This window comes from Dromiciops gliroides, chromosome 6 (genome assembly GCF_019393635.1).
Source record: "Dromiciops gliroides isolate mDroGli1 chromosome 6, mDroGli1.pri, whole genome shotgun sequence".
In the NCBI taxonomy this organism is placed as follows: domain Eukaryota; kingdom Metazoa; phylum Chordata; class Mammalia; order Microbiotheria; family Microbiotheriidae; genus Dromiciops; species Dromiciops gliroides.
The window spans coordinates 209,301,554-209,325,828 of NC_057866.1; the positions used below are offsets into that span (position 1 = coordinate 209,301,554).

The 24,275-nt window shown below is 41.7% G+C and overlaps 1 protein-coding gene across 5 annotated transcripts in view; it reads right to left on the reverse strand.

Annotated features, from left to right (window-relative positions):
- The window catches only part of ACSL1 (acyl-CoA synthetase long chain family member 1), an 85,854-nt gene that overhangs the window by 35,922 nt on the left and 25,657 nt on the right, over positions 1–24,275 (reverse strand). For all 5 annotated transcript variants that reach the window (XM_043969992.1, XM_043969993.1, XM_043969995.1 and 2 more), the window contains exons 2-4: positions 23,032–23,258; positions 2,696–2,810; positions 1,151–1,215 (exon numbers count right to left, since the gene is read on the reverse strand). In XM_043969992.1, the coding sequence (XP_043825927.1) occupies positions 1,151–1,215; positions 2,696–2,810; positions 23,032–23,226 (375 nt within the window). In that variant the 5' untranslated portion in view covers positions 23,227–23,258. The remainder of the gene's footprint in view (positions 1–1,150; positions 1,216–2,695; positions 2,811–23,031; positions 23,259–24,275) is intronic.

The following is a 24,275-nucleotide window of genomic DNA, read 5'->3' on the forward strand; positions in this document are numbered from 1 at the left end:
TAAAAAGAATGAGGGGCTCTTTGCAGATCATTTCACACCCCTATCCAACCACCTCCCACTAAAGATGAAAACACTAAAATAAGAACCCTTTGGAGGCATTCTCCTAAAACTGCTAGATGGAGATGAAAACAAGGAATATTTAAGCCTAAGCAGGAAAGATAAGCACATCGCAGAACTCTTGGGTATCTAAGTGGCTAAGAACAGAGGCTAAGCGGTCCACACTCCAACCTCTCGCCTCCAGTGGTATCCGAGGGCACTGTCTATAAAACCACTCAAAACTACAAGGCACTGACTATGGTGTCAACTGCAAATGTAACACATTCCATGTCTGCTCTCAAACTCATCCAGCCACTTAACCTGAATCTCAGGCATCTGTTTATTTCTATGCCAGGGGTATTTGGGAGGGAGATTTTTTTAGGCAGTTGGGTTTCCTGGGAATGAAGTGCACAATTTTCTGGGACCATCAAGCACAAAACATTCCAAAGTCAACATTTCTAGCTGTTCGTACGGCACTATTTGGCCCAGGGAAAAGCAGTGGGATCTACATTTGTGGCAAACAATCCTTTCCCCCATCTCCCCATGAATGATGTCTCCACCCTCTCTAAAAGTTTTACAGCTCAGTTAAATCCCTCCACCATCTAGAATAAAACTATTTAAAGTGAGGCCCCATCCAAGAATCAGAATGCACTCCCCCCCCCCCCCCCGCCGGGGTGGGGGGAAGCTGTCCAGGATGTCAATATTTCTTTTGTTTCCAAGTTCCTGAAGAATCTCACTGTTCAATGAGCATCAGCCTATACCTCCTAAGCACCTTCTCTAGGCACGTGTGCAGTTTCCCAAGACTGGATCAGGACAAACACCATTCCAGGTTCAAATGTGAGAGATGGAATCAGGAGGGGCTGGGGGGACAACCTGGAAACAGGCGATGGCCTGGCAGGTAGGAGACCTGGCCTCTAGCTCTGAGTTAGTTATTAGCCTGCTCTGTGCAACCCTGGATGCATCATTCACCTCGACAGTAAAATAAGTAAAATAGGAAAATAAGGGAATTGGTTATCTCCAATTCCTTCTAGCTTTACAAATATTCTGTATAATGTGTCCAGTCTGAAATGACATGTGTGTAGGTTAAATGAGGTTTGAAAACACAGAATCTTACCTCTTTATATGAGATCCACTCGTATGGCTGATCGGGTTTCCGAAAGCCTAAACAAGGGCCATTATCTAAAAATCATTTTAAAAAAGGAAGACATTTTAAAACAAAGCATTATCCTTAGATCTGCATTATTACCTGGCAGTTTGGTTTAGATGGGAGCTTCATTATTGTTTTTTTTTAAATAAACATTTTTATTTATAGCTTTGGGTTCCAATTTTTATCCCTCTTTCCCTCCCTCCCCTATCCCCTCCCTGAGGCAGCAAACAATCAGATATGGGTTATACATGTATGATTATGAAAAATATTACCATATTTGTCATGTTGTACAAGGAAACTTGATTAAAAGAAAAACAAATTCATTATTGTTTAAAGGAAACACAATAACAATAAACAACTGAGAAATTATTCCTGAGTTCTGCCTGGTTTCGTTATGTTTGATGTTTTTGTGCAATTTAGAAAAGACAGAGATTACCTTAAGGTATTTATTTAGTTGCATGACTTATTCAAGCTCATAAAAGCTTGAAGAGACAAAAAGTCTTAGTGGCAAATCCTGTTGGCCAAGAGTTTAGGCTCTTAACAGGAAGTAGAAAGTCTTGGTCACAGAAAGGGGAAAGAGACAAGAAAAAAGGTTAAGGAAATGGAGGTGGGTCTTCAGAGGCAAAAGTAAGGGGACCTCTGGTCTCTCAGGTTGAGTTTTCCAGTTTGGGTAAGAGAGGGAGCCCCTGGAAGACCAAGAAACCTTATAAAAATGTAAAAACCTTATCTATAGGGGCAGCTAGGTGGCGCAGTGGATAAAGCACCAGCCCTGGATTCATCTGGCCTCAGACACTTGACACTTACTAGCTGTGTGACCCTGGGCAAGTCACTTAACCCCCATTGCCCCGCAAAAAAAAAAAAAAATTTAAAACCCTGTCTGGGCTCTCTGTATGAAAGCACAGCATGAGGTTCAAAAGTAACATGGGTTTTGCTCTCCCAAGTAGACAATATTTGAGGGAGAAGGAGGGAAAAATTAAATGTTATTTTGTAATTATAATGATGTCTCCAGCTCCAATGTTCAAACAGATTATATGTGCCCAACTTGTGGTGGTACATTCTGAGCTCATATTGGACTGGTCATCGACAGGTACATGGTACCTTGACCCCAATATCATGATGTCATTGATCCTCTTCAAGGATGAAGGAGGAGCAAATAATAATAGTAGTAATGCCTAACATTTATACCCTGCTTTGAGGTTTGCAAATTGCTTTACATGTGTTATCTCATTTCATCAAATAGTAGAGGAGATAACAAAATGAAATATGTGCTGACTAGCTGAGGGACTTCTCTAGAAGTGAGGGGATACAATTCCATGACAGCATCCATCATCACTGCCATGATGTCATCACCGGTAGTGCGGACCCCAGCACCCCTCCCAGTGTCCTCCTGATGTCCAAGCAGAGGAAATGGGGTGGGGTAAATGAAGGGGAGAGCAGGGTTGATTTTCTACGAATCACTAAATGCTTTATGACAACACGGATCTGTTACAGCAATGCAACATAAACACTTACTTGACACCTGTATACCCCTCTGGAAGGTTTCATACAGTGTTGTTACATCATCATAGAAAAATGACAATGGCTCATCACTGTCAAGCATTGTGGATCTTCTTGCACCATCAGTCCCCTAGGAAAGAGACAGAAGAGAAGGTGGATGGGTGGGGAGAAAAAAGAGAGAGAAAAATATACCCCAACCAAGGAATCCCCCAGGTGCCCTCTTCAAAGAAGATGCTTAATAAATATTTGCTTCAAGGAAAGAAACTAAAGATTCACTTTATTAATTAAAGTTATTGATTGACCTCACCCATAAGTTAACAGTATTTCAGTTATGAAGAGTGAAGTCAAATTGAGCCTCATGGATAAGTGGCTCAACAGAACCACCAGGCACAGGAAACAATCCTACAGACAGGGCCTTTGCTCACCCCCATGAACTAATATTGGCTTTGCAGACTCACTTTAGGAGGGCAGCAGGTGGGGAAGTGGTAAGCAGGTTGGCTTCAGAGTTAGGAGGATCTGGGTTCAAATCACCATGTGATTGAACTGCATTGGCTAATCAACTAATCTCCCTGAGCCTTGGCATTCTGAACTGTAAATTGGGGATGATGATGGTACCTAACAAGGTTGTTGTGAGGATTAAATTAGATAATATATAGAAAGAGCTTTGTTAACCTTAAAGCACTACATCAACATTGGCTCTGAGGATTATCAAGGAGTCTTCTCCATGACAAGATCAAAAATTTCTAGACATTGTGGAGATAATATACTAGTCTTTGTACCTATCTCATTTATAGAATTGCCCTTCTTTAATGCTAAAAGGGTATGTAGTCAACATTTAAAATTAGCAATTGATTTTGGTTCCTTCTAAATGTTTTTTTTTTGGAGGGGGGACTAGAGGGAGACTTAAAATGCGCTAAATTGGGAGAATAAAATATTCATAAATTGCTGGTAATTTATGTATTTCTATAGAGATCCATGCATGGCCTAGGAAGAGTGACATGTTACTTGAAAATGTGACAACCCCTCTTCATTCATATATATACTACCTTGCAGGAAAAAAAATTCTTGAGTCCTAATGGCATTTTTTTTTATTTAGAATTTTATTTTCCCCCAATTACATGTAAAAACAATTATTTAACTTCTGTTTTTAATCTTTGTGCTCCAAATTCTCTTCCTCTCTTCCCCCCTTAAGAAGGCAAGCTATTCAATATAAATTATACATGTATAATCATGCAAAACATTTTCATATTAGGTTGTGAAAGTAACTAGACAAAAAAAATCAAGAAAGATAAACTAAAAAAAAAATTATGCTTCAATCTGTATTCACACACCATCAGTTGACCTGTATAATCTTAGAAAGGTCACTTAAATCCCTTTAGGCTACAGTTTTCTCCTCTTTAAAATGTCAAAAGACCTGAGTTCAAATTTGACCTCAGACACTTGCTACCTGTGTGACCCTGGTTAAGTCACTTAACCTCTGTTTCAGTTTCCTCATCTCCAAAATGGGGACAGTCACAGCATCTATCAGAGGACTGTTGTGAGGCTCAAATGAGATAAGAGTTCTCAAGTGCTTGGTACTCTGGTTCCTAGGTGTTTGTTTCCCTCCCCCTAACAACCCCCCCCCCCAAAGGAGGGGGTTAGACAAGATGAGCTCTTAGGTCCTTTGCAGCTCTGAAGCAATGAGACTGTAATCCAACAGCAGTCTTCTGGATGGCAGAACGAAGCTCTCCAGGAGGCAGGCAGTGTTTGTTTGTATCCTACCCCAAATCACCCAAAGAACTCCTGGTTTCATCAGGATGTCCCTTTCCTTGTCTGCAATGGGAGGAAGTTAGCCTGGATCACCTCTAGGGCCCCTGCTAGGTGGAACACTTTAAGAACATACCGAGCAGATTCCAGCGTTCATGGGGGAATGTAGTCCATTTAAATGACTCCAGCTTCCAGGCTCTCTTAGTTTTATTTCAGTAGAGTTCGTGTGATTGAGTCTTCAGGCATTTACAGACCATGTGGACACCCCTTTAAAACGTCCTTCTCCCTTGAGGATAAGGACTGTAACCAATGCTTAAAGAAGGTACTTCTGAAAGTGTTTGTTCTAAGATGAGCTTCTCTCATCTCGGCAGGGATCTGACTTTCCTCCTTTCCTCCCTCCTCATGCCTTTTCCTTTTAAAACAAGTCTTCAAATGGAAGAGAGTCACCCTGACATTGCAGAGCTTTCACTGACAATGTAGATTATACAAGCAGAGAGGAAGTGTGTGATGGTGGAAATCGAGGCGCCAGCTCAAATCATGCCTCTAGCGCTTCTGCCTCTGTGATCTTGGACAATCCAAGAGGTTTCCTCAGTTAGAAAATGAGAGGAGGGGATCCTAGGGACTCTAGGGTCCCGTCCTTCCTTAAATCTATAATCCTGTGAACTCATCTCAGTTTTTGCTCTCAGTTCCACTGCTTTTAAGGAGTTTATGATGGGGTGGATGGCTGGGGAATGTGTTCATTGAAAAAAAAAATTAAAAACCTATGGGGCATCTTTCTCTGCCTCCTTTACTCATTAAGGCCAGTTCTATATAGAATCATAGTATTTAGAACTAGAAGAGATGGCCACTTAGTCCAGTCCCCTTCATTTTGCAGTGGAGGAGAGGGTGGTCCCAAGAAATGAAGCATCCATCCTCTGAAATTTGTCCAGTTCGGTCTTTTTTCCATTGGGCTCCACACTTCAGATGTCAAGACTCTGTGCTTCTTCCTCTGCTATAGATTACAACCCCTTCCAGACTCATGGCATGGAAAAATCCATCTCTGGCCAGCAGAGAAGGTTGCATCCCTCCAAACTCACCCAGGTTGTTTCATACAAGCCACTACTAGGATCCCAGGCTCAAATCCTGCCATTTCTCAGAACCTGCTTGTGCTCCATGGCCTGAGCCTTCTAGGACCCACAGTCGGCTTGACATCACAGCTGAGGCCTTCAAAGAGGACTTGATTTCTGTAAAGGGCTCTGCTCCGGCTTATCCTAGGCTAATATGTGTCTAGAAATGGATTTATCCTAAAGAATCCTCATGAGGAGATCTAGGGTCTAGAACAGGGGTTCTCGACCTGGGAACTTCTTGAAGGGATCCATGAACTTCACTAGACTGTCAAAGGGGTCCAAGAAACAAAAAAGATAAGGATCTCTGAACCAGAGGACGTTATTTTATTCAAAGGGACCCCATTTGCAAGAAGGCTTCCATGCTGGAAAGGCTTCCTATGCGATTTCAGAATGGATCATGCATGTCAACAGAATGAAAGGTACATCCTGTTAATGGGACCAAAGCCAGAGGTCATTTTTCTCATGGTCTGAAGCCCAAAGGGGAAGACAGCCCTGTTAGCAAAAGTGGGTAATAGGGCAGGAGGATGGATGGTGCATAGGAACGCTTCCACAGTGCTCAACCTTCCATGTTCTCTGACTGTGTCTGTCTGTCTGTCTGTCTGTCTCTTTCATTTTTCAAGTGGAGGGGGGAGAGAGGATGGAGAAAATGCTATATAATTAGAAAAAATATTTTTTAAAAAGGGGGAAGAAGAGGAAAATAAGAAATAGAAGGAAAGAAAAAACATTTTAAAGTGAAAAGAGAATATGGTAGTAACAATTGCTCCAGGAACCTATGTCCACCTCCAAACTAGCCTATGCAGTTTGTCTTCATATCACTGATAATAACAATAACTTTTACAGAGCCCTTTAAGGGTTGCAATGTGCTTTATAGATATAATCTCACGTGATCATCACAATAGCCCTATGATGGTAGGTTCTGCAAATATTATTACCTCTGTATTACAGAAGAGGAAACAGAGGTTTTGGCAGGTTTGTGACTTATCTGCAATCACAAAAGGAGAGGAGGTAGGGGAGTCAGGGTCCAAGCCAGGGAAATTCTTGCCCCTACACCCTGATGTCTCTCCCTAATGCTCATGATCAAACTATAATAGGAGTTCTTAACTTTGTTTGCATCCTCGGCCCCTTTTGCCACCTGGAAAAGCCAATGATGCCTTCTTAGAATGAAGCTTTTAGATGCATGACATAAAATACAGGGGACTGCAAAAGACATCAATTTAAGTTGAAAATAGTTGTTTTTTTATTCAAGTTCACAGATCCCCCAAAATCAATCTGTCTGTGGACCCCATGTTAAGAATTCTGACCAGTATCTTCTTTCATGACAGTTTTAGCAATGATATCTCATGCAAAGCAGTAGCAGACTTTATGCTAATTCTGAGGAGTATTTTTGGAATTGTAAATAGGGGAAAGTTTTGTTCCTCCACCCACCCCTGGTTATGCTTCACTGACCCAAAAGATCTGAGAATGAGTGCTCTGGAGCAAGGCTATCCAAGTAAGGCCTCACCTTGGCCTTCACTGTTGGAGTCACTGTTAGAAGCTGCCAGGCTCCTAAACTGTGGGTAATCTGAATGGACCACATTATGGGCAAACCTGTGCTTACAAATATGTTAAAAGCAGAATAAAGGGGAAACAAGAGGTTAAAGAAAGAATGGTTTCCAAAGCCCTGGGAGTTATGAAAGTTCATCGTCTCCCTATTAAAAACACCTTGCAAGACGGCTTTGGGCCAAGCGATTTGTCATTACACAGCCAAAACAGTAAGCAAGAGTTTCTAGATGAAGAAGCAAACTGGGAACAGGTGAAACTGGGTGAAAGGTTTCTTTGAGTCATTTCACTGTGAGGTGATCTCAACCAGGCCAAAAAACAGAACAAAAAAAGCCAGCAGCAGCAACAGCAGCACACTCTGTGCTTGGAAAGTTCTGCTCCCCTGTGAGAAGTTATTACAAGCTCCCATGCCAAATGACATTCAATTGTCACCTCTCTCCTTGGATTCAAATTCTGTGACTGAGGATATGGCCTGAGCCTCATATGCTGGTAAAAAGGTGAAACAAATGGAAACCCTCTGGAAGCCTTGAAGGTCACAGAATATTTACATGTGGCACAGGATCCTGCCAGAGCTAGTGACATAGTGATGTCGGGTGAGCTATTTGGGAGCATTTGGTTAATTGCATTTTACAGCATCATTTTTATGCCCACTCCCTTCTAAACCAACAAGATGTATTCAGTAGAAAAGTATGCCCAGGAAGAGTTCCCTGGCCTCTTCCCAGGACTCCTCTCGTAACCCTTTATCTCTTCTCACATGACACATTCACCAATGCCATTGGTCCTTATGGTGTAACACACACATAAATAAGTCACATCTTCACATAGCTAATCAATAGCTTCCTTTGCTGGTCATAAATGCATCTCAGTGTGGATCTCCTTAATAAGAGCTAATGTTACACAGCATATTAAGGTTTGAAAATTGCTTTACATGAGTTCACTTATTTAATCCTCATTGGATACCTTGGGTGGAACCTGCTATTATACCGATTTTGCAAATGGGGAAACTGAGGCAAGAAGGATAAGTGACTTACCCAGGGCCACATTCAAGACTCAACTCCTGACTCCAAACCTAGTGCTCTAATCACTATGATACCTTGCTGCCTCTAATTTCCTTTTATCTACTGAAATTTCAATACTACACGGCACAATGATTTGGAGTTGAGAATTCTGATTCAAATTCTGGACCCTGCATAAGTAACTTTGGACGAACCACTTCATCTCTCTGGGTCTCAGTTTCCTTAGATGTAAAATGAGGAGGTGATCTTTGAGATTGATGATCTTGGAGGTTCCCTCTAGCTCTAGACCTGTGATCTCCCCATCTCCCTCCTGCTCCTCGAGAACTTCTGTTTCCAAAAGGGCCGCCGAACCATCCTTGCAGGGCACCAAGCCAGGTGCTAGGGGCGAGTGGCACAGCCCTTCATCTCTACCGTTCATTGTGTATATCCTAAGGGCTGCCAAAGGCTGCTTCCCAATATAGAACCACACCATTCTGGAGTGGGAAGGGGCCTGGAGAAGATAAGCTCCCAATCTAGGAGATCCAACCTGTGACTAACCACAACAGCTCATTTCTCGCACCTCCTAGATTCATCTCTCTCTTATGCTGGGCACTGCCATTTCTCAATGAAATGCTTCCTGGGTGATGCCAGTGACAATGCTTTTAAAATATAGACATTCAGGGCAGCTACGTGGCGCGGTGGATAGAGCACCAGCCCTGGAGTCAGGAGGACCTGAGTTCAAATCTGGCCTCAGACACTTAACACTTACTAGCTGTGTGACCCTGGGCAAGTCACTTAACCCCAATTGCCTCACCAAATTTAAAATATATATATATATATATATATATATAGAGAGAGAGAGAGAGAGAGAGAGAGAGAGAGAGAGAGAGATTCAGTGAGTGTGGAAGTTTGGGGATCATAGAATCATAGGTTGGGAACTTTAGAGACTTTGAAGATTTTCTGGTCCAACCTTCTTATGTACTGATGAGAAACAGAGGCCAGTGAGGTTTAGGACTTGCTGAAGGTCACCCAGCTATTAAATCTTACCATGCAACACAAGCTATAATGAATGAATCGACTATGATTCTGAAATTTGGCTTCAGCTTTTTTCCCCTTGATTTTTGGACCAGTCCTATGATCATATCATAGCCTAATATACCCCATAACTCCAATGCGATCATTTCCTTCCCAGGGAGGTTAGAAAAAATGATATTCTTTTTTTTTTTTCTTTTCAGGGCAATGAGGGTTAAGTGACTTGCCCAGGGTTACATGGCTAGTAAGTGTCAAGTGTCTGAGACCGGATTTAAACTCAGGTCTTCCTGAATCCACGACCGGTGTTTTATCCACTGCACCACCTAGCTGCCCCTGGTTAGAAGAAATGAAAAGGACAGATAGAGGGGAAGAACATGATGGCCACATGAAGTACCATATGCATTCTTCAAGCTAACTTAGACTAGTAACTGGACTCTAAGTAAGATCCCAAGAACATCAGAGGGTGACAGCACTCAAATCTCCGAGGCTGTGCTTATTTCAAGTTACTTAAGAGTCTATCACTCTGCCAATATGGCAGCAAAAGAAAGAAAGTTATCAACCAAGTCATTGCATTGGCTTGCTTTTTCTTGACTGTGCTCATTTGTCCAAGGGAGCATTTAATTGCGGGGAGGAGGTGAGTTTGAAACTGACAGTGATGATTTTTTTAAAAGAGGAAAGAGTGTCAAGAAAACAAAACAACAACAAAGGGAAAAAATCTTCATCAGATGACATATCTGTTAAGTCTTTCCAGCATGGTAGGATTTGCCACAGCTCACATTTTGCTGGCATAGCTCAAGAACCCAGAAATACCTCTACATTATAGGCATCCGAGGGAAAACCCCAACAGCTCATAATCAGGACTCCAATGAAAAAAATCCCTTAAATATTAAATATCTTTGAAGATTGGGTTTTTACCTTTATTCATCCTGACTCAATCTTAGGTTTCCCAACTCTCTCTGTCTTGAGGGTCTTTGAGGCTCTCTCTATTTGTTTTGCACTTGGTGTCCCAAAGAAGGACCCAATTCATGTGTCTGAGCACTCTCTTTGAAAGGTAACAGAGCAAACATTTCTAATACTGCATCTGTTTTTTCTCCTCCCCATAGACCATTCTATCAGGGTAAGGCAGTATAACCCTTCCCCCCCACCTCTGCCCATTCATGGAGTTTTGGCACAACAAACAGCCAAACAGAATAATGGGGCAGGAATTGGAAATCTTCCTCTCCTCTCATTAGCATTGGTCTAAGGTTGAGATTTGCTTTGGGGGCAGAAGCTGTTAAATTGATAATTTTTACACTTTGTATGTCAGTTGATAGTGTTTTCTAAAGCCAATTTAGAGAGTGTAACTCAGCATGGTAGAGTGGAAAGGATATTGCCGCTGGTGTCAAATGCTATCTCTGGACTGTACTTCCCATGTGACTTTAGGCAACTCCTTAAACTTTCATACAAGTCAGTTTCCTAATCTATAAAAAGGGAGGGTTGGATTAGATGACATTTCCATCTCTTAGTCTATAATTCCATGATGCATTTGGCATTTGTATACAAGTGCACATCATGTGTTTCTGAAAAGTTGCATCAACTGAATTTGTTGTTTGAATCAATCCCCATCTTCACCTCTCCCCTACATTTACACTGTGAATTCAGAAATACTTATTTTCCTACTCTGGCTATTGAAGTAGAACCCCACGGTGAATCCTTTTGTAATACAAATAAACAGCTCAGTTTCTTGTTTTTACAGATTCCTAAACCCCAAAGTCAGCATTTGGGTTAGTCCTAAATTTCAAGGGCAGGAAGTGTTTCTTTTTCTACTGATGTCAAATTTGTCATTTACTCTACAGTTCTGCATTATGCATCTTCCCAGACAGGTTTCACAAAATGCTATTTAAAAAACCATTCCAGAAGGTTTCCACTGAGTTACAGTTTAAATAGTTAAGAAGCCACTTGGCAAGATTTTGAGGAATTCTGCCATTAACATTTTAAAGTTCTCCTAAATGGGCTAACATACTTAACCTTACATTATAGTAAATATTTATACACACATTTATTTTAATTTTTAAATTAAAAAAAATTTTTTTTGCAGGGCAATGAGGGTTAAGTGACTTGCCCAGGGTCACACAACTAGTAAGTGTCAAGTGTCTGAGGCTGGATTTGAACTCAGGTCCTCCTGAATCCAGGGCCAGTGCTTTATCCACTGCGCCACCTAGCTGCCCCTCACACATTTATTTTAAACAAGGTGATCCCTTGCCAGACTTTTCCTTAAAGTAAAAAATAATTCCCACTCTGTCCAAATCTAGGCTTCCTTGTTCCTTCAGATGGTTTAGTTTGTCTTTCATAAAAGATCCTCAGAAATGTGTTCATTCAATTCAACATTAAGTACATAACATTTATTAAGTACACTGTGAGTCACCAGGGAGAGGCTAGCACACTAGTATACACTTCTTCCAGGATCTCTCCCTCGCTTTTCAATCACTCCAACCTAACTCCAGGCTCCACTTCCATAGTATTTTGAGCTATTCTTAGCAGGGGTTTTCATTGTCACCATCAGGTAAGCACAATGAAACTTGCTAATGAGCCATCTTGGTATAAGTGGGAGAGGCCCAGGCCCTGTGGAGAGAAGATCTGGGTCTATCTTCCTAACCTGTGTGACCTTGTGCAAGTCTCTCCACTTGAGGAAACTGGACTTGAGCAACAATTTTTTTTTTTTTTTTGGTGAGGCAATTGGGGTTAAGTGACTTGCCCAGGGTCACACAGCTGGTAAGTGTTAAGTGTCTGAGGCCGGATTTGAACTCAGGTCCTCCTGACTCCAAGGCTGGTGCTCCATCCACTGTGCCACCTAGCTGTCCCTTGAGCAGCAGGTCTTCACCTAAGGTCAATGGATGAAATTTGAGGGGAGGGGAAGGTCTATGAATTTGGATGGCAAACAACTGATTTATTTTTACCAATTTTTGGTTTCCTTTGCAATCCTCTTTATTTGACTTTATGTATCTAAAAACATAATCCTGAGAAATGGGACATAGGCTTCACCAGTCTGGCAAAGGAGACTTGGACACAAGACATGTTAAGAACCCCTGGGCTGGAGCATCTTCAAAGTCCCTTTTATTTACCTTTAGAGCCTATTATTTGAACCTGCACCAGGGCAGGGCACTGGCCTTTTTCCCGTACCAAGACTGCCTGCAGCCAGACTAGATAAATCAGACTAGAAACACTGGATCAGAAATAGGAGATAAATTGGACCTCCTGCTGTCCTGCTACATCATTGGGAGTGTAAGCCAAAGAGCTGGGAGGAGAGATTGGTCACTCCAGGAGGCCGGTCACCTGGGTGGCTTTCCCTGGGGGGCCACACTAGGAAGAGTCTCTTGCAGGATGCTGGAGATGATGAGGAACAATAACAAGATCCTGGTTGGTGAATACCTTCCCAGCCCCTCCTCAGTGTCTCTGGTGTCCCTGGGCACTCATGTCTTTGCTGGTCTCCTGGTCTACTCTATACGCAGCTCAGCATAATGGCACAGGGCTTTGGAGGAGAGTCTTGTTTGCCACATCAGCAGTTGAGCCAATAGAGAAGATGAATAATTAAGGTTTGGCCTGTGCCCTTCCTGGAGTCTGGTGCAAAGGCACAGTGAGTTGGGCTTGGGAGTGATGAAAACCCAGGGTTTGAATCCCTCTTTGGCTTACCAGCTGTGTGACTGTAGCCAGGACCCTCTCTGGATCTCAGTTTCTTTATCTGTAAAATGGGGGAGGGGATGGGTTTGATGGCCTCTTAAGTCCCTTCCAGCTCTAAGTCTAGGACCTTATGAAATAAGAGGCACCATACCTATATCTTAGGAGATGGAGGAATTGGGGGTCTACAAAACAGTGCTAGACATTATTTTGATGTCATCGTTTAGTCTCCACCACCACCTGCCCTACTTTAATCAAAACTACTTCCCTTCTCTATGCATGGTTACCCACGAGCTTGAAATTCTCCTTCTAAAGTGCTTACCTCTGTCATGAAGCCCATTCTAAACCCTCCTTGTCTATCTGCATACCATTCAACAATCCCCACTACTCCCGAGAGTAGCTGTGCGTAGCTGTGTTTTGTGCACCAACCACCAGTTTAAGGCTTGGTGGCAGTGTTCTTCATAAGCCTGTACCACACTTTGCAAATATTCCTGTTTCTGAAGCAAGAGGTCTGGACGGTGAAACAAGCCACTGCTGAAATTGCTCCTTGGGTTTCCCTCTCCTGCAGCTGGGTCTCCTGGGCTTGGTGTAAAGTGCCCAGGGTGGCACTGCTGTGGAAGTCACATGACTCTGCTGTGCAAGGTGAGCTGTGCCCATGGTCTGGTTGTACACATTAAAAAATACGGGTTTGTAACAGAAACAAGGTCAAGTCACAAGTCTGAACAAATGGTGCTTGGTAAAGATCAGCTGGCCTGGTCTCAGGTTATGAATGCTATGCTATTAAACCTGAGCATCCTTAAGTGGGAGTGTCAGAGGGTGAACAACTTAACTTAACCTGATCACTGCCCCTTATCAACTTGCCTGGAAGCGCCGAACCTCTGGACAATTTTTCTACCTGACAATCTCTTCACCCAGGATGGGTAAAACAATTATGGGTTTTCAACCAAGTCCTCACAACTCCAGGAATTGTTTAAAGAAGAATTTGCTTCCTCTCTGCCTTAAATATTTATCTTACAAAAATGTCACCTTGGTGCCTTCCCAGTACCTAAGCCACTCACCCATCTCCACTAAGAATCCACTGTTAAATCCACATACATTTATTGGGCTATTGATCCTCTAAATATGGTACCTACCAAATGAGATGATAGACTACTGGAGCAAATTAATCACATCTACATCACCATTCTCACTGGGAATTATGTTAAAAGGCAAAGAAGGGGCAGCTAGGTGGTGCAGTGGATAGAGCACCGGCCCTGGAGTCAGGAGGACCTGAGTTCAAATCCGGCCTCAGACACTTGACACTTACTAGCTGTGTGATCCTGGGCAAGTCACTTAATGCCAATTGCCTCACCAAAAAAAAAAAAAAAAGACCAAGAAGTTTCAGCTAAAAGGAAGGATGGCTAATAGGTTCACCTTGGAAGGAGAAAGCTTCATTATGTGACTGTGGGCAGCAAGAAACATTTCGTAGGAAACTGTCATTGGTCCTTTCAATGCTCATGATAAGCACAGGAAAGGGAACAATCACAAAGAAATTTGCAGTGTAGGTTACACTGACATGTGTTAAAAGATGAAGTAGAGCAATTCTATGAGTGAACTAACAGGGTTCTCCAAACGAATCCAGTGCATAACCTGATACTTGGTGACTTCAATGAAGAAGTGGGTACAGGGTAGGATGGTGAAATATATGATTCAAGGGTAAGAGAGGAGTGAAAAAAGTCAAAGGCTTTAGACTACTCAGAAGCCTCATATCCACGTATCATGAATAATTTCTTAACAGGAGAGCTGGAAGGTGCAAGAACAAAGCATCCCTCCCAACTGAACTGACAGGAAACAAGTGATAGGAAGGTCACCACTAATATGGCTGTCTGACCACTAAATAGAGCAAAGGTTGGCCTCAGCACGAATGATCAGAAAGGATAAAGATCAGCTGGCACAGTGTATAATTACATACTGACCTGCTCAAATAATCTACTGGTCTATTAGTCTATTAAGTAAACCCATGACTCTGCTGGTTAAAATTCTTAGAAAAGGGATGGTCCAAGAAAAGCTCAATCAGTGCCATACAGAGGGGGCCAAAAAAGCCCAGAGATGGACTCAACTCCTTAAAGATTAACCTGCCAAACAGAGAGCAGTTGGTAAAGACAACATGAGTTTAGGGGGCACGTTCAGCTGTAAAACATTACAGAGGAGAACTGAAGGTTATATGCAGTGCCACGCAAAGTCAGTGGGGGAGGAAGGGGGGAGAGAGGGAGGCAGAGGGGGAGAGGAGCGAGGGGGAGAGGATGGAGGGAGGAGAGAGAGAGGGTGAGAAAGGGAGAGAGAGGGTAAGAAAGGGAGTGAGACAGAGAGAATGAGAATGAATATGAATGAGTTTACAAAAAGCTTATGGTACTATCCAACTAAGCCAGATCATCCCCATCATGTGTACTGTCAGATAGAGTCATTAGTGAATACAACATCATTCAAACAGAAAGAGGAACTAGATGGGTCTGTGAAACATTTCACTAGCCTGGTACTGAGTAGAGATGGGAGAGTTCTATTACCTGGACAGCAGCTGGTGTTCTTTCTCCACTAAAACCAAGGCAATTAATAACTTCTTGACTTTCCTTGATGATGTTTTCATACTTCAAAAAAGAGGAAGAGCCACTAAGGGAAGACTCCATTCTGGATCTAATTCTTACCAACAAAGAAGGGCAGACTCCCTCTATCTTACAATTTGTGATAAAAATGGAGAGGAAAGCTGGGCAAAATCTGACATGCACCCTAGATTTTAGGAGATTAGATTTCATGGGCTTTACAGGAAGGCTGATTGTAATCTCATGCACTAAAATTCTCCTAGGGGATTTCAGTCCAGGAAGGATAGAGGGATGGGAAGCTTTCAAAAATGAAATTTTAAGACAGGGGCTCTTAACCTTTCTTTGGGTCCCAGGTCCATTTGTGTATCTGGATCCTTTTTCAGAATCATGCTTTTAATTGCATAAAATAAAATGCACAGGAGTAAAAAGAAATAAAATATATTGAGACAGTTAAAAACCAAGCATTGGGTATCCATTGAGTAGGGAATGCTTGTAAAAACGATGGTATATGAAACGTAATGAACAACATATAACAGGACAACAATATAAGTGAAAAAATCACTGAGAGGAAGTTGCACTTAAAGAAATTAAAAAAAAAACCCATGAAATTCAGAGAGAATAGATAATAAAACATCCCTTTATAGGAAATGGGCAGGGGGCTGGTTGTCAGAACAGAATCATTTTTAGATAGGGTCATTCACACTGCATGTTTTTGCTTCATTGCTGGGTTTTTTGCCATAAGGAAGAGTTCAATGAAGATTGGTGTGGTGTGTGAAATTACAGATGTTTGGATAAAATGCACTGATAAAACCTTTTTTTTTAAAAAATATGACCATGATGCCATAAAAACAGTGCTAAAGCACTGATTTGAGATTGGTGACAGAAGCTATGGATAAAAAAAGAGCTTTAAAAGGTTATATTGGAGAAAAGAAGACAAGCAAAGAAGGGATCATACATGGTGTACATGGCAAAACAACTGAAGAGAGAGGAGAGAATTAATTAGTCCTTCCTTGCCTTTGGTTTTAATTTCCAAGGACTAGAAAAGACAGAAGGTGACTAAGAAGGAAAAAGGAAACAAATAAGGAGAAATTAAGAGAACAAATTTTGTCCTAATTTTCAAAAAAGCGAAGAGAACAGAACCTGTAAACCTGTAAGAGCAGTGAAATCAACTTTGATTCTTAGAAAAAATCCAGACATCTTACTGAAAGGATTGGTTAGTGAACATTTGGAAAGGAAAGCAGGGGGCAGCTAGGTGGCACAGTGGATAAAACACCAGCCCTGGATTCAGGAGGACCTGAGTTCAAATCTGGCCTCAGACATTTACCAGCTGTGTGACCCTGGGCAAGTCACTTAACCCTCATTGCCCCTCAAAAAAAAAAAAAGGAAAGAAAAAAGAAAAGAAAGGAAAGGAAAGCAACAATTATAAAGAGCGAGTATGGCTTTACCTGGAATATTCATTCCAGACTAACCTTATCCCTTTTGTGGACAGGGTTCCTTAATTAGTACATGGGGAGAATGCTGTAAATATAACTGACCTACATTTTAGCAAAGCATAAAGCCTCTCGTACTATTCTTGTGGGGAAAAATGGAGAGAGATAGCCTGGAAGATAGATCTTGGCAGGCCAGAACATTGTACTGAAATGGAAAAAAAGATGAAATTTAATAGACAAGTAAAGTCTTATACATAACTTCAAAAGATAAACTTTGAAGTACAAGACAGCAGGGGTAGTAACAGGTGGCACAGTACATAGAGTGCTGGGGCTGAAGTCAGAAAGACTCCTCTTTCTGAGTTCAAATCTGGCCTCGTACACCTACTAGCTGGGTGACACTGGGCAAGTCACTTCACCCTGTTTGCCTCAGTTTCTTCATCTGTAAAATGAGATGGAGAAGGAAATGGCAAAGCACTGCAGTATTATTGCCAAGAAAATCCCAAATGGGGTCATGAAGAGTCAGACATAACACGATTGAAATCACTGAACAAGATGGCATGGCTAGACAGTAGTTTGTCTGAAAAAGACCTGGGAATTTTAGGGAATATAAGCTTAATGTGAGTTAGGAGTGAGCAAGAACAGCCAAGGAAGCTAACAGAGAGGTGACAGTACCACGATAACCTGTGTGAGTTAGACTATACCTAGGAGATTGTACTCATGCCAGATACCTAGATTTTGGAAGGAAATCAAATATCCAGAGGAGAGCAATGAGGAAGGTGGAGCACCCTAACTTGATGACAGACAATGCCAGTTGAAGGGTTTGTGATCCTGACATTAGAGAAACATCAAGGAAAACAGCATGACTGTCTTTGAATAGCAAAGGGTTTCCATGAGGGAGAAGGATCAACCTTGTTCTCTTTGGCCCCAGGGGGAAGGGTTAGGCTTAATGTCAAGAGAAGTGTTCTTCTTTGGTTCCTGTTCATCTTCCCTGTGTGTGTGAGTGCTGCAAATACACACGCACATATTTGTATAAATATGTGTGTGTGTACATTCATTCACAGCAGAGGATGCTTGTGAGGCACTCATGCCATGAGAGGTATGTATACATGCACATACAGTGCAGGTAGAAGGGAAGCTGAGAAGGGAGTTTTTCTTGACAATCAAGCCTCTCTGGGCAGCTTTTAGCCCAGTGCTCTCCGGGTTTTGCCCCTGGGGCCAAAGAGAACCAGAATATTCCCCCTTGCACAGTACAGCCCTTCAAGTACTTGAAGGTGTGACACAGAGATGTGATGTGAGTAGAGGCTGTTGGAAACATGGCGCCAATAGACTTGCTCAAAGCAGGGTTGCCACAAACATTCAATTTGTAAAACATGCCATATCTGGGGAGCACAATAAAGCAAAGGGAAATAAAACCAGGTATGTCTGTATATACCTCTGTGTGTATATGCACAGAGGTGTATATGTACCCAAATGTATTTGTGTACCTATACATACATGTGAACATATACAGATAGATGTATAGGTATATACACATATGCATAAAGTAATTATTTATATACATAGTATTTATCTATATTTATACCTTGTAAGTATCTAGACATTTACATGTTGTCTCCCTCATTAGATGGTGAACCCCTTAAAAGCAGGAATTGTTTTTGCCTTTGTCTGTATGCCTGGGGTTTATTTGCACAGAGCCTGGCCATAGTAGGCTCTTAATAAATGCTTATTGATTGACTCTTCATGAATTCAATGGATTTATTATTTGCAATTTTATTCATCTCTCCTTTGATCTTCAGGATTTCCAATTTGGTGTTTAGTTGGAGATTTTTAATTTGTTCATTTCCTAGGTTTTTTTTTAACTTGCATTTCCATGAATATTGATCTGCCTTTTCTCTACTTTTTTTTTTAGTGAGGCAATTGGGGTTAAGTGACTTGCCCAGGGTCACACAGCTAGTAAGTGTCAAGTGTCTGAGGCCGTATTTGAACTCAGGTCCTCCTGAATCCAGGGCTGGTGCTCTATCCACTGCACCACCTAGCTGCCCCTCGTTGACTCTTAACAATGAAAGCTGTTGGAAAGTATATGTGCTGCCTTGGAAGTGAGTGGGTTTCACATTGTTTGATGTTTGGAAGCAAAAACGCCTTGTGCAAGAGGCAGGATTTGGATTTAGCTACAAGGGGACCAGAGGACTTCTGAGCTTCCTTCCCAGTCTGTGAATTGTGGGAATGATGAGTTTATGGCCCCTGACAACCACAGATGGTTTTTTTTTTCAGACAAACTGCTATGTAGCTAGGTTTCCCTTAGTTTCTATTTGGGAAGTGAATCTTCTAATTCAAGCGTAAGACCTATGATGTATCCTTTCTCACTTCTAGTATATACATGTGTGTATTCACATATGGCACCTTCAGTGAAAACAAGGGAAGGGGCAGGCTTGCACAGACTATTCCCCACAGGTCCCTTTGCTAAAGGCCCTTCCCTTTGGAAGCTCTGGCAGGGATCCATTCTTTAAATATCATTGGCAGAGATGTCAAGATCCAGTGAGGAACATCCTGGGTGGGATGGGGTGAAGAACCAGGTGAGGATTTCAAAGACTGCACACCCCATTCAATTTCAAGATCCCAAACAAACTCTTGCCTTTTTCCAAGGGATTTTTGGTAATCCAAGACAAGAAGATTTCCATTCCCTGATGTGCTCCTTCTATCCCTCCTCATTCCCCATTCCCCGCCCCCCCAACTGAATGCAGATAAGAAATTTCCAGAGAGGAGCAAAGAATACAGGATCTTGACCAGTTTATTGATTACTATCCCCAAACAACAACAGGGCCACACAGCTAGTAAGTGTCAAGTGTCTGAGGCCGTATTTGAACTCAGGTCCATCCTGGAATCTTTCCCAAGAAAATCTCAAATGGGGTCATGAAAAGTTGGACATGACTTAAAAACAACTAAACAACAACAACACCGAGTACACACAGAAGAACAGCCCCTTGCAGGTAATGAGCTTCTGCAGAAGCTCTTACTTGTCAATAACATAGACACAACCATCTGCTCATTGTTCTTTGTAATTTTCTGTATTTTTTTTTTGCATTTTAGAATATGATTCTTCACCAGACTGCTAAGGAGGCCTACAATGGAAAAAAATAGAAAAAGAAAAAGAAGAAGCTAACAATCTTTGCCTTTGTGTTATTACCTGAATCAATGGGAAGCCTCTCCTAGGCACTGCCTAGGTGCAGTGCTGGGGGCTGGCAGTGCAAAAATACCTGTAGGTACCTAGGCAGTGCCTAGGAGAGGCTTCCCATTGTTTCAGGTAATAACACAAAGGCAAAGATTGTTAGCTTCTTCTTTTTCTTTTTCTATTTTTTTTTCCATTGTAGGCCTCCTTAGCGGTCTGGTGAAGAAGCCCTTGCAGTCCTTCTGGGAATCATATTTTAAAATGCATAAAAACAATACAGAAAATTACAAAGAACAATGATTATACTAGGATAAACACACTCACAGACCAAGGTTAAGAATGCTGTTCTAAAGTGAATGCACTTACTTGTAAGAAATGATAAGCAGATGGATTTCAGAAAAACCTGGAAAGACTTACATGAATTGATGCTGAGTGAAAAGAGCAGAACCAAGAGAACATTGTACAAAGTATCAACATTGTGGGAAGATCAACTGTGATAGACTTAACTCTTTTCAGCAATACAAAACAATGCCAAAAGACTTATGGTGGAAAAAGTCCCCCACAACCAGAAAAAGAACTGTGGAATCTGAATTCAGATTGAAGCATACTATTTTCACTTTTGCTGGGGTTTTTTGTTATTCTTGTTTATTCTTTCTTGCATTTTTTTCTTTTTATTCTGATCCTTCTCTTATAACATGACTAACATGGAAATATGCTTAACATGATTATAATGTATAACCTATATCAGATTGCTTGCTGGCCTTGGGAGGGGGGAATGAAGGGAGGGTGGAAGAAAAATTTGGACTAAAAAATCTTTACGTGTAATTGGAAAAAATTTAAAATAATTTTTTTTTTAAAGTGAATGCAATTATAGCATTTTTTATGGGGCAATGAAGGTTAGGTGGCTTGTCCAGGGTCACACAGCTAGTAAGTGTTAAGTGTCTGAGGCCGGATCTGAACTCAGGTCCTCCTGAATCCAGGGCTGGTGCTTTATCCACTGTGCCACCTAGCTGCCCCCCAATTATAGCAGTTTTTAATGGAGGCACTGGCTAGCCACACCACTGCTGACATATAGTCCTCACAGTTATTTGTAAGTCATTTAGCTAAGATTAAAGATGTTCTGCATTCCCTCTTCCCACCCCCCACCCCAAAGACTCAAGTTACTACCCTTCCCTTTCTTTGTATGTGTCAAGATAAGTTGCTCTTAATAGACTGTTTCATTTTAACAATCAAGAGCCTTTTTTCCTATTAAAAAATCTATTGTACCATGTTATGGAAGTACTTGTTTGATCTCTTAAGTTTAGAATAAAATAAATTATTTTTTTAAAAAAGAGCTGAGGTCTATAGGGCCATCCTACTCAGGCCAGAATTTTCTCTGATTCACACACTAGTTTTTTGCTTAGCTTGAGGGACATGTGAGGCAGAACATTAACAGAACATTATCCCTCCACAGTGGTTGGTCCTTTTAGCATTTGTACAAGGGGTCTTATGATCCCAGCAACTCATCTGATCTTGACAGTTTCCTCCCTTGTGTTTGAATTCAATATCAATATATCGAGCCAAGTTCTAAGTATTGTTAAATCTTCTTGTGGAGACGGACAAGAAGACAAGTGGGGTGCAGTATACTGAGCTGAAGCCCCAGTATATACTTAATACAAAAATCAGAGCCCATTTCCTCCATTCTTCCCTCCCAATGTTTGGACAGCTTTGAAAGCAGGAAGATGATGTGTATAAGAATCAGAAACACCTTAAAACATATTATTGACTGTGGAACCCTGCAGACAGGGGAGCCAGAAAAGGACAAAAGACAAGAAGAGAGAGCCAGTTTTTCTGAGCATCCACAACATGATAAAAATCCCACCAACAACATAACAAGATCTAATTCTGTTCTAGCTCTAGGCCAGGTAGGAGATATATGCTCAATCGGCAGGGTCTATTTTAACCCAAAATTCCACTGAAGTAGGCAAAGGGCTCCTAAGCGACAGGGAAGAGAAGCATGTGACACAGCAGAAAGAACACGGCTTGTGGAAATAAAAGGGCCTGGGTTCAAGTACCAGTTCTGCCTTTGTTAGACAGCTAGGTGGTCCAGTAGCTAGAGCATGGGGTCTGAGGCCAAGAAGAGCTGAGTTCAAATCTAGCCTCAGACACTCAGTAGGTATATGACCCTGGGAAAATCACTTAACTTCTCTAAGGCTCAGTTTCCTGGACTGTGAAATGGGGATTATAGCAGCACCTACCTCCCAGGGTTGTTGTGAGGATCAAATGAGAACACAGGTCTAAAGTGTCTATCACAGAGTAGGGACTATCTAAATGCTTACGCCCTTTGTGATGGCTAAGTCACGTAACTTCTGTTCGACTGTGTCATCTCTACACAATGGCCCAGATAAAGGTCCCTGACACCTCCAAATCTATGATGACAGCAAGGCTCCCCAAGTCCTGTATTCTGGACCTGTCCCAGGGCAGCTACAGACTTCTAGAGACATAGAGACAGACAAAGAAACACGCAGATAGATGGAGATAGAGATCTCTAGAGAGATATGGAGATAGAGATGGATATGAATAGATAGATAGAGATATAGAGCTATGTAGAAATAGGGGTACAAAGCTACAAGGACATAAAGAAATGTATACAGAGAGAGATATGGATAGAGATAGATACATGGATGCAGATAGGTAGAAATAGAGATATAGAAAGAGAAATAGGAAGATAGTGAGAGAGATATAGAGATAGACATAGATACAGAAATATGGAGATGTAGAGAGAGATGGAGATAGAGATATCTACAGAGATATAGAGATGGATAGGAATAGATAGATATGTAGAGAAAGATATAGAGCTAGGTAGAAATAGAGGTAGAAAGCTACAGATACATAAGAAATGTATACAGAGATAGAGGAATATAGCAATAGAGATAGACACATATTCAGAAATATGGAGATGTAGAGACAGATGGAGATGGAGATACACAGACAGATAGATGTTAGCTATATGCCTACATTCTGGCCCCTGGGGATGACAGCTTATGCCTCATTTAACCTTCACTAGATGGATGTGTACAAGGTCCACGGGGCAGGTGGGGGCAGCCTAACCCTGACCCAGAACTCACCTCCACTTCTACCGACTGCATGGAGAGGTCACACGGTGGTTTCAGAGCCTTGGGTCTTGTAGCATACCAGAAAGTCGTGAGTGCTGCAAAAGCACCAAAGCCCATTAATGTGTTTGTTGGGAGAGAGCGCACATATTGTCGGAAGTCCCCAAGCTCTGGCATTCGAAAGTATCGAAATAATTCGTGTGCCTGCATTGTGCCGATGTGGTTGTCCCTTAGGCCAGATTCTGTGGGGAAAGAAGGAACAGATTCAATATTTCACAATGCGACTCTATCCATGAAGCACAGTTTCCATTTATAGGGTTGGACTAGACAATGTAAAGGCCCCTTCCAGTTTTCAAGTCACAGACCAAAATCCAATCAATGACGGGATACTGTAATTCAAATGTTTTCCAAACAGACTTTAATTTCCCTACTGTAAGTTAACAGAAATACTTTCTTAGTCTTAAGACAAACTGAGAAACAAGTTTGGTCATCTTCCCTCTAGAATGAAATTCTTTTTAAGACCATTAAGGAGATTTTGTACTTAGTAGTGAACAATACTTACTCCATGTGCAAACAAGTGGTTTCTCTTTGAATCCTGACCTATTAGCTGTGTGACCTTAGACAAGTCACAGGAGGCTGATTTTCCTCAGTTTCTGTTTCCTCATCTGTGAAGTGTATATAATAATACTATTGTCCATTTCACTGGGTTGTAGTGAGAAAAAATGAGATTATAGGCACTTTGCAAACTCTACAGCAGTATGTTAGCCGCTATTACTACCATTCTTACAGACAAGGGAGAGTCAAACTCAATGGTCAATACTTGTATCCATATGTCCAAATAATAGCCACAGAGAAACCTCAAGTCACCAGTTTGCTTTTATTCTTCTTTGTCATATCCTTATAAAGCTGCCCAAATGGCAAAATAAATTGCTCTGAATTTCACACCCTCACATGGGCTTAGGCAAGCACCTCTTGTATTTCCCTTCTGGTCAAGGTGTTTGGGCAGTCGCCCCTCCAGTGCAATGGACAAATAATAGCGAAACTTAAAAAAACACAACAGCCCAAGCATGCAGCATCCCTGGTTTCCATTCAAGTCTTAACCATTTCTATGCTCACACTGAACCTCTGCTCCACCCACCAAACTCTGCTGCTATATCTCCCACGAAGCATGCTTTGGTTCTACCAACTGGAAGGCTTTCAACATTCCCTCATAGCACTTCATTTGTACCTCCATTGGCTCTTAATAACGAGGCGGAATA